Genomic DNA, 15,467 nt, shown 5'->3' with positions numbered 1-15,467 from the left:
CCTTAAATTTATTAGCTCTTTGTGCTGACACATTCTGATACATCTTTAACAACACAGTCTTCAAAAGCATCTTAAGGGTCTCTGCCAGTGGGTGGGTATGCATCTTCCCTTTCATCAGTAATTTGAAAAGGGTCAGTCTCAGTCTGTCCCCAAATCTCTGAGTATTTTTTACACTTTCTCAACCCTGCTAAATAAAACACAAAATCTTTCCCTTTTGAGAGTTACTTGCACTCTGTTACACTCATTTTCCTTTATAATGTGGTTTCTGTGATTCTGTTAGTTCTCATGCTACTGGTTGCAGACCTTCAGCATCTCCTCTTGTCAATATGACTTTTCCTGCCCAGGTCCCTTGTTTAACACTTTTCCTCAATACTATATTTCCTACACCCTTACAGCAAATGTAGTGAGGCAGGGTGCTACCTGGTGGCACTGCACAACTCATGCCTGGGTTGGTCTGCTACTTGTCCAGTGATTCTTTTTACCAGAACCCATAAGTGCTGAGGCAACACACTGTAGCATGTTGGAAGTAGAGCAAAGTGCCACTGAAGTGTCTTGAATAACACAAATGCAAAACCATTTTTCTCACCAGATGATTTCTTTCACGCTGCCATTGGTGCAGGCTCAGTATTTCCAGTGGTTTCCACAGATGCACTGGCCTTTTTTAGTTCAGAAACAGAACAGGGACTGTTGACAGAACAGGTACCCAGAAATTGTGATCCACTCACAAAATTGCAGGGGTTGGAAGGGACCTCCAGAGATCATTGAGTCCAATCTCAGTCACATGAACTGTTCTCAGATTTGTTGGTGATCTCTGTCACAGCTGATCTTTGGAAGAGACCTTAACCCATTGTGCTGAAACTGGAACTACCAGTTTCCCCTTTCCTTCAAACAAAAAGCAGATGGACAAGACTCCTTCTGCAAGGTTCATAGAAAACCTGCCTTGCTAATGTTAGCTTTAATTTTAAAGAAATTAGTTCTCACATCTGGGTGTGCTACAGCCTTATCACTTACACAGCATTAATGTCCTCTAATATTTGAAGATACCTGCAGTGTTTTCCCAAGTCTTTGCTCAGTTTTTAAGCCTCTTTACTGGCTGATTCCTTTGCATTTTCCATATTCTTCTGTTTCAAGCAAAACTTTCTTGCAAGCCCATGGAGCAGTGACATATGACATAGACACTGTGACCAGTGGATTACAGGCATATGCAAGATCATCAGGAGAGGCCTGTCCAGCCCTATCACTTACACATCACTTTCTGGTAACCTCAATAAAAAAACGTGCACATCCATCCATTTTTTATTTGAATTTGGAAATTTTACAACAATGCACAGCCCTCTCAAACTCTAAGAACCATTGCTCTAGGCTGCTCCCAGTCATAACCATAGAAATTAAGAGGTAGATTTTGCTTTCATTTACTAATGAAGATCCTGTTGAGTGTAATACTGTAACCATGAACCCAGTGAAATACCATTTGTGTTGGAAAGAATAAAGCAACACTACATGCCACTAAGTAAATCAAACGTTCTTTGTTACATCCAGAGTCTTAATTAGAGCCTCCTTGCACTCCTTAAGTGAGTTACATACCTCAGTAATCTCTCTTTCTCTTTGTAGTTCTCTGTAAGCTCCTCAAAAGCCAAATCCATAAATAAACCTGCTAATGTGGAAGGGAGCAATAAAATCTCTTACGTGTTTCAGAAACAGGGTGTAGGTTTAGGTGGTTTGCAATGGATGTTGTAGTACCAGAGCCAGGAGATTAGTGTCAGAAATTATCCCGTGTCTCATAACGGTGCAATTCAGAATCTCAGATTTAGCCGTGAGGAGATGAGAGTGAACAAATTGCTTTCCAGTTGTTGTGCTTTAGGAAGAATATTCCAAACAAGAACAGAATGTCAAGTGAACAGAGGCTGTTATGATGAGATGTGAAAGATAACCATTTTCCTGTAGAAAGTGTTTACTCTGAAACCTAATTAAAGTGTCAGTTCTGTTTCTATAGATCATTTCAACACCAATGTCAATCCGATGGGTTTGTCTTGGAAGCAGTGACCATTATGGGTGTGGGCAGCAGTGGGGCTCTCAGTCATTAATAATTTTTGTGGCAAGGATCTAAGAAGTCAGTTATTAAAATAATCACCACTAGCACAGTTCCATAAAAAGGAAGGAAGGAAGGCAGGCAGGCAGACGTACCCTTCTTCTTTTGACTTGGTACCTAGAGGTGTGCTGGCTGCTACAACTAGTGCAACTCCCAGTCTTTGGGAGTATGAAACTTGCTTGAACAATATACTAGATAGCCTCAGGCATTTATAATTATCTCAGGCTTGTGAAGCACTGTTCATCTACTTCTGGGGCCTGTGACACCTGAGCTACGACCTAATTGCTATAAGACACTGAGTGGGGCTAAGTATTAACAGCAGCAGAGATGGCAGGCATAGGGCTGAGGAATTTAACATGGCCCACCACACTTTTTTTAACCTCCACACACCGGTAACGCATGTTTTAGCCAGGGAATGATCTTTGAAATCCCAAGTTAAGAAGTTCAGTTACATAACTGGGCATAGCAGAGCTAAACTTGGAGGCTAGGTGTAAAAAAGATGAAGCCTGAGGAATGACCAGTCTGTCGAACAGAAGTGCTTGCATTTGAGTTGTGTATGAAGTGATCTCTGTATATAGTTTATATGCATCAATTTAAGTTTGGGTGGCAATTAGGGTTATCTCAGGATGAAAGGTATGATATACATGAAAGCTGCTTTTGTGGTTATATTATTAAATAATACATTTCTATCACATAATGTAAAACATCCACTGCTTTATTTACAGTGCTTCACTGCAACCATATTTTACTATCATGAGACATTCCTTGTCCAAAAATGTTGTTTCTAATCAGAGTGAATTAATAAGATTGAGTGACTACAGTCTAAATCCTTTTTAAACTAATCTAGTCAAATATGTGCTACCATAACTAGGCCATAGCAGTGTGTGCTGCCGTGCAAGAGACTAGGGTTTAATTCTTGGATTCTGCTTCTCACTCCATGAGCAGGAGCTAGGAGCACTCCAGAGCTGCAGCCTCAACCCTGGGAGGGATGGAGCCTTGTGTCATTCAACAGCAGTGACCCCCACTGGCCAATTTAAGGAGAAGCATTGAGGGGCTCTAAAAGGAGTCACTTCCAGTCCTCCTCAGAGGTTGGTGGTCATTGCACGGGATCTAGTGAGTGGAGGTTCAATGGGGTGCACTCGGTGGGGTCTTCAGCTTTCAGTCTGAGGAGCAGAATCCTCTCCGGGGAGGAACCAGCATGTGCGCTTCCTGAGTCACTATTTTTGCCTGACATAACTATTAGAGGCAGGATTGTCGAGAATATATATATATATTATTTTTCCAAATGTCCTGTACCTAATGCTGTGATACCTATCTTTTAAACAGAATGAGGGAAAACTCTGCTAACCTCAGTATAATTGCAGTTTAATTCCCAGAGAGAGAGAGAGAGGGATACTCAATAGCATGGAGAGAAATACAAGTGCAAACTGTCTTCTCAGTGGGTGTCATTATACTAAAGGAATAATATTTGCAAAGAATCTGAGAAATTAGAGATGGAAACACTTACAAGGTCATTGAGCATCTCCCCGCTGATGCACTGAATGTTTCCTACCACAGATTGAGATTTTTCCCAGCCCAGTGTTAGGTGACCTGAGCAGCAAAGCTAGCACTGTTCCAGTGGGGTCATTAGTCCTCAGTCTGTGCTTCTCAGTAACGGGGATATTGTCTTAGCAGTGGGAGTTACTTTTTCATTTACTTACTGTCCTCTTAGTACCCTAGTTTACATCTCATCGGATTGCCCTAAAGCCATCCTCTTCCTTTCAGCACTTGCAGCTGTTAAGCGTATTTACCCCTCCCAATCATTTGGTGGATGTAATACATATTTAATTCTTTCATTTGGCCTCCCCAGCCAGCTGTTCGAGCCCCATAGTTATTTTTGATGCGTTTCTCTAAGTCTCATCCAAGTTGCCGACCTTTTACTGGTTTGGCAACAGGGAGAACTTGAGGCCCATACTCAAGAGTGGTGAAGTAAGAGGAACTGTTGCCACCTCGGTCTGTGATTCTGTGTTTCAGCCACTGTTGTCCTTTTTTTGCCTGCTGTATCACACTGCACGCTCAAACCCAACTTGCTGTCCTCTGCCAGGTCTCTCTTGTCATTAATGCTCTTGCAACACAACGGGCTCAGGTCTGGTTCAGCAGTGCACATGATAAGTGTCTGTTGTGTTGAGGGACGAAATAAATTAGGGCAAACTTTTGGTTAGAAACACCTTTATCTTTTAAACTTCTATGTCGTAAAGCTGTGTGTGAGTTTTATTTAAGTAACTATTTTATGGCTATATGGAGTAACTAAATATAAACAATGTAAAGAAGTCACATAACAGTTTCCATCCGCTCACAAATTTTTCACATAGCACAGGCTGAAAACGTGATAGGAACATTCTTCTGTAGCATGTCAGCCTATGCTGAGGGATATGGAGAAACAGCGTAATAAGTTACAGGCAATAAGTTGTATTAGTTCATGGTGAAGGAAGTACATACCTGATTAAAAGAAGCCTTATTGAATGCAAACATTTGTCTTCTGTTTGCTTTTTACCAATGCTTTTACACTCAAGGAACAGATCCTTTAAAATCCGAATCTGTTGTTTGCTAGGATTCTTGGAAAGGGGCGCATTAAATCAGCAGGTACAAAGCTAGACACCTGGAGTCACTGCACTTTTACCAAGCGCTGGCTGAAGCCCTGCCACCTGAGCTGCATGGAAAGATGCATCCCACCTATTTCCTTAGCAGTTAGCACAGCAGCCTGGTTCTCAGTTGAACAGAGAGAACAAGAGAGCTCTCTGGCTTTGCACCTTTGCTTTCCAATCTCAAGTTTGCACCTTTCTATCCCATGCTGGTTAGGTTTTTTGCAGCGTATCTGTGATGCACTGGAGTACAGTAGGCGGTTTACTTGTTTTCATGGAAGGACAATTTGTACTTAAAGCAGTGATTAGATGAATTCTTTCTCTCTTGCATGCTTCAGTTTTTTGATGACTACTAGCTTCATCAGTGTAATTATAATTAGCACTCTTCATCTTCCTTTTACGGTACCAGCTGGACAGATTGGTCCTCTTACTGCACAGATTGGCGGCAGGGTTGCCTACATGGAGTTAGGTGACAGGCACCATGAAATAACAGATGGTAAATTCAGGGCTTGTTGGCAATCAGCAGGTTTTTGCTAATGACTTAATTAGCTATGCAAATTGTCAAATCAGTGTGAACATTGTTTTTATCGAAAACTTTACCTAAATTAATTACCATAATTAAGTAGCAGAATGTCAAGTATATTGGATGCGTAAAAGGGCTTGGCTGGTTTTGGGTAAGAGAGTTACCATCTTTCTGGGAGTGCTGTGCTCTGCATTTGCAGAGTCTGAGGATGAGAAACACGGTCTCTTTTAAGCTACTTTTAAAATACGCCTATCGCCAAGTTGCAACTGAGATGCACCCTGGTGCCTGTCCAAATAAAATGGCTCGGGAAAGAATTACTGGGTAAAGGCTGAATATTTCCAAGCAGGAGTTGAAGGCCGTTTCATAGCCTGCTGTTTGCTTAAAATCATGCACATTTTGCAGTCTACCTGCTTTTCAGTTCTGGGGTTTCTCAGATCAAGAGCCATGAGCATGCGGCTAGAGATGTATTGCAGTGTTTCGGTTAAAATAGAAATAAAGTCTAAGCCTGTCTCCTGGTTCCGACTATGCAGGAACTTTTAACTCTGTTGTTCAAATATCACAAAGTTAAGAGATGCAAATTCTCTAACATAATTTTTTTAAGTTGATTTTTTCTCTCTCAAGGTTTCCATATAACAAATATTGGGTGCTGTTCACAGGATGTGATGGTGGTAGGAGAACCAACTCTGATGGGAGGCGAATTTGGGGATGAAGACGAAAGGCTTATCACTAGATTAGAGAATACACAGTATGATGCAGCAAATGGCATGGATGATGAAGAAGATTTCAACAATTCACCTGCACTGGGAAATAACAGCCCGTGGAACAGCAAACCTCCTGCTAATCAGGAGACTAAATCTGAAAACCCCACACCACAAGCTTCCCAATAGGTTATTCTGCAGCAGTACCCACTGCAATGTATGGCAGGGGGCTACTAATTACTGTTTCACAGCATTCTTCAAAAAAAAAGTAAAAAAAAAAAACAAACTCACTTTTCAAGGGATACAGTATCGATTTCTAAAATGAAGCAATCTGATTTTTTTTTAATTAGGGAAAACTCTTGTATAAGCTTCCATATACATTTCTTGGAAGCATTCACATACAAGATGATACTGGCACTGACCTCAATTAAAATAATTGAAAATTAAATAACATTCAAGATAGATAAATTTCTGACAATGCATTTTATTGGAAGGGGTTGGTTTTTTTCCTCATCGAACAATGGCCATATTTTAACAAGTCATCAGTGCTCAGGATCTCATTAATGTTGACTATGTAAAACTTTTTACAATTGTAATATATTTTCTGCTTTTCAACTTGCACCTGAAATTTCTTGTTTCAGAAAAAAAAATCAGCTTTTAAGGAAAAGTAATTTAAAGTAACTTTTGTTCTTTCTTTAACTTTTCTTCCATCGGTTAATCATTTAAAGGATCCAGCATTTTTAATTTACGTTTAGCTGATGCCAGTAGATACTCTTTCCATCATTTAATAAAAATGCTGAAACAAGAAATGTCTTTTTTTCATCAAAGACATGAGAAATATTTTTATGTGGAAAAAGACACCCAGTCCTATGAGAGTTTATGCTTTGTAAAATTGCTGTCGATCCAGATATTTTAAAGCCATGTAATCCATTAACTTTGTGGGCAGCTTAATAAATCTAAAACTTTTGTGTTTTTATTATTGTATCTGAGTTGGCTTTGTTGTTATTTCTTTTCATAGTATATTTCTTGTATAATATTTTTGTAAAGCCCTCAAACCATTTTTTTTTGTTTTACTTTTTTTTAAAAAAAAAAATTCCAGTGTATTTATGTGAAACTTTATAAAAGAAACTAATTTTTTTTTCATTTGCATATTAATATGTTCAACTCATCATGTAAAGACACAGTGAGTCAGTGTGTTATATAATACAACTGTATTTTATGTATGCTTTGCCAATAAGTGTGCCAATAAACTGTGTTAACAAATGTGCTCTTACATGGTGCTTTGACAGTCCCTTGCATGCAAAAGACGTGTTGCCCGGGTGTGGGATCACGCACCAGGAATTTCTGGGATTAACATTTCTCTGGATGACAATCTTTTTCCAGCACGAAGGGATGGCTGTAGTTTAGGCATGAATCGCTTATAGCTCAATTTGGTTAGATGCTCTTTTTTTTAACATTAATGATGTGTAACACGGCAGGTCAGAACCTGCAGCATGAGCCAAGCGCCAGGGACTGCGGGGCAGCCAGCAAGCGTAGCTCCATCCTGAACTTTGCATCCCTCAGCCTTTCAGGGCTGGGGCTTATCAGAGCAGGGATTTCCACTCTGCTGAATTCTGTCTGATAGTTTTATGATGAGTCCCTCAAGTGGGGCTGAGAGGATTTGAAAAAATTCTCCTTTTTTTCTTCCTTTTACTATCAAACCAAGTGTTCACAGGAGGAGGCAAAACCTCTGGACTGGCACAGCCTCTCTGAACACAGCCCAGTGTGCAGAGCCCCTCAGCTGTGCTGAGAGGCACAGAGGCTCACACCTGCACCCCCCAGGCAGCTGAGAAGCCCTGCGAGGTGCACCCTGCAGGCAGCTAATACTTCCAGGGAAAACTGCCAACACTGAGACACTGTATCTCCATGGTCCTGCCTTTTGTGCAGGGAAGCAATGTTTTGCTCTGACTTAAAACTGTACTTTTAATATTACCAACATCATAAAAGCATCTGAAGAACTCCTGATTTTCTTCTCAATCGCTGTACATGTGCCCAGAAGCCACTCGAGGGCAATGTGTCTCCCAAGTGTATAAGCATATTTTTAAGCCTGCTTTTGCTGGCTGTGATTCTGTCAATTGCAGAAGAAATACAGAGCGAAGCACCCTGCGTGGCCACACTGCTCTTCAGCTGGAGGTGGCTCCCTCCCTGCCCAAAGAAGACACCTCAGCCAGTGACATGGGCCCCGTTCTCCTCCTGCAAGCAAAAAAAATCTTGATTCGATGGATTTCTGGCACCTTTGGGTTTAGGCCTTGCAGGATGAAAAACTAAATGACACAAAAGTATATCATCTACTCTAGCACAGAATTTAAAACTACCTTAACAACAATCATTGACAGAGAGTATCTATATACACAGCAACACTGCTCCTTCACAGCACTCTCAGGATGTGAATACACGTGGGTCTCAGGCAGCGTCTGTATCAGTGGCATGGTTTAGCCCTAGCAGGCAGCTGAGCACCACACAGACACTCTCTCTCTCCCTCCCAAGGTGGGATGAGGAGGAGCACTGGAAGGAAAAGGTAGAAGTAGTCATGGATTAGGGGGCCATCTTACTGGGACAGGAAAGAGAGAGGAAAATAACAACAATACTTTGAAAACACAAAGCAGGTGCTAGGCAGTGTTATTTGCTCACTGTCCGGAACCCAATGCCCAGCCTGGCCCAGAGCAGCGACTCCTTCCTGGCCAGGCCTCTCCCCTCACTGACCATGTCAGGGGATGGAATACCCCTTTGGCTCATTTGAGTCACCTGTCCTGGCTGAGTCCCCTCCCACCTCCTTGTGAATATTAACTCTACCCTAGCCAAAAACTTGGAGAATCAGCCCTGATTTTTCCATGTAAATAATTAAATTCACAGTGTGTTCCATTAAGGGATCACTGGCTCCTATATAGCTGCTATAACATTACAATTACACACTGTAATTCTAATGTTCAAAACCACTAATCATTCATATTACATTTCCATGAGCACACTCTAAAAGGCGTTCCCTATTATTAATCTTTCAAGACTGGCACTACTATTTCAATTTTTAAAAGATTTATGATGTCATATTACTCCTGTTGTTTCAGTAAATAAACACAGGAATGCCTGAAAAACAAGTAACAGACTCCTTAGAGTGCTGTCCTTGAATTAATCTGGAAGGACACTTTCTCCATATCTCCTTAAAAACCCTGTCTGCAAGCTATCAATCCACCCTATTGTGGTTAGGGGGAATAACAGATGGAGCTAGCTGATTTCATGTATTCGCTTATTTATTCATAAAACAAAACATCCAAAGCAGTGGTTTGAGCTGTACAGCAGCAGAGCATGCTGCCTGGTCATTGCTGCTGCCTTCAGCCCCATGAGGAGTGGGGTTTTCTTACCGTGTTGCACATGACATGGTAAATGGGTAAGACAGAGCCGGTGATCCCGTGTGCTTGTCCCCTGTCCTCAGGAGCACTCCCTATGGGTAGAGAATTAGGGTTCAGCCATGACATTAACTGCAGGACTTTATGCCATACGGTTGTGGGTTGCAGTTATACAAGAGAGCAGCATTTTGGGGATGCTCTGTGACTGATGCAGAAGAGTGGGGAAGGGGAATAAAGCCCACAGGTGAGTTGAAGTAACAGGCTCACAAGAGCTGAGGTTGCAGCCTGAAGAATGAAGGCTTGAAGCAGCAATTAATTTTGCCCTAATCTAATCTCGCCACCTACAAGAACATTGTATCTCTTTTAGAATTGGGAAGGAAATAATGTTGTTGACACTTTTCTCTGGGGAGCCCTGCAATTATTAAAAAGAGGAAGGAAACTTATCTCATGATGCTGAAATACTTTCAAAGAGAAAGCCCTTGTTTGTTTTAGCTAAATGGAGGGAAATGCTGGCCCTGAGAAGTGCCTTTGCAAATCAGAGGGAGGAAATTCCAGGAGTTTATTTAGAAAAGCAGAATCGTATAATAAGGAAAGCAACGGAGTTAGAACACTGACAACTGAGCTGGTTGCTGTTACAAAGCACTTGGATCATGCAGGAATCATAAGTGCTGGAGTTTTGGTTATTCTTTGAATTGCTTTCTTTGGGGAATTTTTTTTTTTTGGTCTTGGGTCAGCAAAGTCCACTTCTCAGGGAGCTTCCAACTCACAGGAGTGACCAGCTGGTCTCACCAGCTGCCCCGTTTTCAGCACTTAAAGCTGTCTTTCTCCCTTTTCACAACAAGCAAAAAGAATCAACATCTGCAGCTTTATAGTCTTTTCAGAAGGCAGGTGTCCTCAGGTTTCATCATCTATGCATTGGTGTGTATGAACATAGTAACATCATAGGATAATTCAGTTTGGAGGCCACCTTGAGAGGTGTAACTAGTGTTTCTATACTTGCAGCATCACAGGGCTCTGTGAAAGTCATAAACAAGGAATTTTTAACCTTGGTCCTGGAGAAGGTACTGCTTTCCCACGTTTGGGAAGTGTAACCAGCCCGGATCCTTAGGGAACAGAGCAGAAGTACCAGAGACCTGCCATGGATAATCAGTCCTGCAGTGGGCAGAAAGAGGGGAAAGGAACTGCACAGGAAGGGAAAAGACTGAGCATTACTGGGTGTTCTCTAACACCAGGGTGGAGAGAGGTTCCTTAACCCAGCCTTTGCTGCAAAACACCATTAAGGGAGCCTAAATGATAGAACCAGCCAGAAGAACAGACTAAATTTTGCAATTTCATGGCCTCCATGAAAATCCCATTTTAGCAAAGACAGGATGAAAGAGAAAACATGAATGATTGATATTGAAGGAAACCCAGTTTGTGCCTAATATATCCTGGAGAAACTGCTAATGGAAATTGAATAGTCCTGAAAATATTTCCTGAGACTGCAACTCTGATCAAGTAGCCCTATGGTGATATATTGCACGTCCAAATTAAAGCTGCCCTGGGGCACAAGTAACCCCAGCAGCTGGTTTTACTGTGTAGGACTGGATGATTTGTATGTTTTTTCTAGCTTTTTGACAGCATATTTTTATACAAGGCTGAGGCCTGAATCTTCTACTAGGTAAGAGGAGCTCCTGCATATTTAACATCCCATAGAGCTGATGTTACTCTGGCATATCATTATGCTTCTACTAGGAAGACTGGTGGTACCTCAGTATTGCAGAATGGGAGATAAAGAGTCACTTATAGAAGTCTCTAAATTTATGAGCCATGCCGCTATGTTTCATGAGCAGATAGGAATTTCCACTGAATATTCACAGAATTAAAATCTGTTCTAATTTAGCCTGTTATTTTGACAGCAGTTAGTACCAGTTCTTTCAAAGAGAGAGGCTTTATTAGGAACAGCGATGGAGCAATCAAACTGTAGGAGCATTTCTTCCATGACCCTGTGAGTCACTTCTGAAATAAAAGAACTATATCCCTTGCATCAAGAAATAATTTTAATGGGTCTATGGGCAGTCTTAATCCATAAGAACATTTCAAAACACCATTATGCACTAAAGATGACATCAGAGAATAATAACACTTGTGTGTACCAGAATCAAAAACTCTATTAAAAACATCCAGCCCCAACAAAGAACACACACTCTGGTTCCCCAAGAAACTCCTGATGATGTTTCCATCAACTTTACTGAGAGCAGGATGAGAGTGATAAGCTTCAATTTGGATAACTTACTAAATGCATCCCTGATAACTCAGGAGCTGAATGCCATTACTGCACATTAGTAGGGGAATGTGCTTCAGCTGAACACAGATAAATGCCCACCCAGTGTGCCTCCCTTCCTGAGGGACACCCTAATTTAGCTGCTGTGGGTCTGTGCTCATAGCTAGAGTCCCAAGTTCTATGGGTTGGGGATTTTTTTGGGGGGTGTGATTATGATGGGGGGGGGAGGGTTGGTTTTGGGTGTTTTTTTTAAATCTGTGCAGTTCTCTACAAAACTAATAACATCTCAGGTGGCCAAGATCTTACCAATTGGAAGGTGACATGCAGAACAGTTATTACAGCAGGTGTTTATGTGTGAACAGTATTTCATATTATGCTAAAAGGAATTCTGTCTGATCTCTAGGGACCTTCAAGTTGTGTATTGCCCCAGTTTAATTAATAGCTCTGTCTCAATGACTCCGAATTCATCTGAGATAGTATGTACAATTTTGTGCTGAACAGCTATAATGTATAATGCTAGTGTCTCCTTTGTAAGTGCATTAGGAGATGTTTTAGCCAATACTTGATATGAAGCAGGCATTTAACACTCCTTATCACATTTGACTGCAACTCTCATTTCATCACATAAAGTTTCATCCTCCCTGACTGATCTCTTGGGGGGTCTGAGTACTGGAAAAGCTTTTAAGAACTGTGTTTGGTGCTTTCAGATGTTGGGTTGAGGGTTTTTCCAATTCAATTTTCTTTTATCTCTCTTTGAAAGCTTATGAAAATTTGTTTGCCATTTTGCCCAAAGTTTTTACCCTTCCATCTTCTTCTGGCTAGGTGTAAAACAATATGCAGGACTTGCTTGTACTCCACACAGACAAACCCATAAAAACCAAGGTGGGTTGCTCCTGGGTTGCCAAGAGAGCTCAAATTCAGCAGACAGAAGGTGTGAAATTTAGGAACTGTGATGGATACTGAGGCTTGTGTCAGTCTTTGACTAGGAATTTTCAGTTTTTTCATTGAAATCTCCTCTCCATGTTAAACTCATGTTCCAAAGGGTGATAACTGAGGTGAACAACTGAGAGCACTGTTTTCACCCAGGTTTTCCAGCAGCTCTACAACTGTCTCTGTACTTAACCCACCAGGTCCTCCAGCATGGCTCAGCTGTGACGTGCTACAGGACCTCAGTTTATAGGAGCTGAGCTCAGAGCTAAGGTGTCCCTGGACAGTGATGAAGAACCTTTCTTGTGGTTCTTGAGCTTTGTAGGCACAATACTGTTTCATTTTTGCATATTGCAGTGATCTCCTGTGGCAACAGGACCAGGGAGTTTCAAGTTGGCTTTGTTTAGCAAATTTCCAATTTTTGCTGTTATTTCAGCCTAAGGGCTCAGAAAAAAATAACCTCAATCAGCCTTCTTTCTCCCAGAAAAATGTATGATTTTTAAATATTTCCTCCTGCCCCCTTTTTTTTTTAATTTTTTATTTTTGAAGCCAGAACCCCCCTGAGCATGGTCTAACTCACAAATTTCACGCAGCAGGATTTGGCTTTACTGTAGATGCCAGCTGCATTCCTGTGAGGAGAGGAGGAAAAAAAAATATATACTACTAATGACCCGTTTATAATGAGTGATTGAACAGTGGCACTCCACAGGGAGGCAACATTTTGAAGCTCGAGACTGTGTAATAGTGGGATGTGGGCTTTTTAAAATGGAAAGAGAGCTGTCAAGACCTATGATTTTATTGTGAGACCTGCGACATAGCCAGTTCTCAAGTAGGGAGGGGAAGTGTTGGGGAAGGAAGGAGTGGTCTGTATAGTAATTGCCTTCGAACAGTCTGACACTTCAGCAAGTGGCAATCTACAAGGCGGCGGTTTCTAAGAAAAGCCCGTGTACCAGGGAAGAAAATTGCAATCAGTAACGAAGGAAACCTGCCAGAGATGGGCCTCATGCAGGCACTGCCAGGTAGCGGGGTGGGCACGTAGCTGCAAGGTCAAGACTCGAAAGGCAAATGGAAGATTGATTTGGTTTGCTTTGTTTTGCTTTATCACGTTATTATTTCATTTTTTACTCATCTATGACAAAGCAAAGCAGCTTCAAAACTGTCCTGCTTTAACAGGTGGATTAATTTGAAATAAGCGTTGAAGGAAAATAATCAAACCACATGGACAGTCCTACCTTGAAACCAGCAGTCACTTTGTCAGAGTAAAGGCCTGGCTGCAGTCATGGCTTTGCCTGTCCACCTCACCCTCTGTCCGAGGACCTCGTGATCTCCTCCGGGCTGGTGTCTCCCCTGATGGAAAGGTTTGTGGCAATTCGGTTTCCATTGCACATCATCTCCCACCGTGACTGCAGGCTGCTGTGGAGCACCTAGGGTAGATGCACAGAAACAATCATCCTCAAAATCAGTCTTTTAATTTTTATTTTTTTTTTAAACAAGAACTTTGGTTCTTGTTTAGAACAAGAATTACTGGTTTGAAAGCACTTTGTCTTTTGGCTCCTTCTACATTTTGAAATTTTAACTTATGCTTTGATTTTATTTTTTCCCCCCACATTTGTTTTCCATGCAGCTACAAGCACTACAAATTGTGTTTTGATTAAAAACAAACAGTTAAAAAATGCCCGAGCTAAAAGTCAAACATCAAATACAAGCACCTCTGATCTAGCTGGGGGTGGGCTGATGAATTTCCTTCTCAAGGCTCCTGACTTGCTGCAGTGAATTACACAGATCATGTCCTGCCCAGCTCTCTACAGAAATACGCTTGTAAACGTTGCAGAGAGGTAGCTTGAAGGACATACAGATGATATAGATCACCCAAAGCATCAGCTATTCTATCTATCTCCTCTCCTCCCTTCCCCAATTCCCTTCAATACTTGAAAACAGACTAATCTAAGAGAGTTGCAATAGAAAAAAAGAGAAAGAAAATAGTCAACTCTGGCTTTGTAGCTACAAGTGTACCTCTCAGGACGTTCTTCTGTCAGCTAGTGCTTTAAATGTGAGCAGAAGTGAACAACCCTGACAGTGACACGGCTGCTGCGGCCCCGGGTGGCTTTATCGTGTTCTTCCTGTATACCATGCAACAAGCAGCACTAAGTCCTTCTCCCTTTCTGCTATTCCTAAAAAAAAAAAAGTTTCCCAAAATTCCTGTGAAGGGACTATGTTGAGGACCCCACTTTCTGTACAAAGATGAAAGGCTTCGGAGGAAGCTCAGGTGGCACATTCCTCATGGGAAGCACCTTACCCTGGGAAGGAGGAGCATGGTGCACACAGTTCCTGCTCAGTGGGGCTGCCTCTTGTGAGCTGCCCCATGCCATCCTTTGCCAGCTGGGACCATCCCTCCACCTGAGCTTCCACCGTTCTGCGCTGAAGCCACTCAGCCTTTTTACATGACCCAAGACACTCGTGTGTCTTAACATCAGTGAGTCTTGAGTGGAGCTGTGCCAATTTGGATCCCTTTATTAGCAGTATTAAATTCCATTGTGCAGGTATTTCCACAGCTGTGAGTTATTCAACATAAACTCCTACTGAAGTAGAGAATAGGCTGCAAATAACCCACCAGGGAACAATTTCTTAAGTGCTAGTCATCCAGCAAATTCCTTTATTCTCAGTTTTTATAGCAGGATTATTCGATGTAGAGGATATGTCCAGGTTATAATGTATTAGATTATTTATAGCAGATATCTTGTGGCGTGAGCTCCATTTTAAAATGGACAAGGATTATTGGAACTAGACAGATGTGATGTTAATTTCCAAAACTAACCTCATTTTCAGTGGAGCCTGTGCTTATTGCTTGCACTCTTGAGAATATCACTTTTCTGGTAATTTTTCAACCCCCTGGTTGTTTTCCTACTAAGCCTACTTCAGCATGTGATTCCTCTGGTTCCCACATCTTGCCTTGACAATTATTC

General features: G+C 41.6%; 1 protein-coding gene across 3 annotated transcripts in view; it reads left to right on the top strand.

Moving 5' to 3' along the window:
• LDB2 (LIM domain binding 2) overlaps window positions 1–6,697 on the top strand; it is a gene marked incomplete at both ends in the record, with an annotated part of 220,579 nt that extends 213,882 nt beyond the window's left edge. For 2 of the 3 annotated variants that reach the window (XM_084266994.1, XM_084266993.1), the window contains one exon: window positions 5,890–6,697. In XM_084266994.1, coding sequence (XP_084123120.1) covers window positions 5,890–6,120 — 231 coding nt within the window. Of the gene's footprint in view, window positions 1–3,034; window positions 3,140–5,889 lie in introns of those variants that run through there. The other variant, XM_084266995.1, reaches the window with a different exon arrangement.
• Between the last annotated feature and the right edge of the window lie 8,770 nt (window positions 6,698–15,467).

This window comes from Gallinula chloropus (genome assembly GCF_964237585.1).
Source record: "Gallinula chloropus genome assembly, chromosome: 7".
In the NCBI taxonomy this organism is placed as follows: Eukaryota; Metazoa; Chordata; class Aves; order Gruiformes; family Rallidae; genus Gallinula; species Gallinula chloropus.
This window is presented reverse-complemented; position numbering and strand designations above follow the sequence as displayed.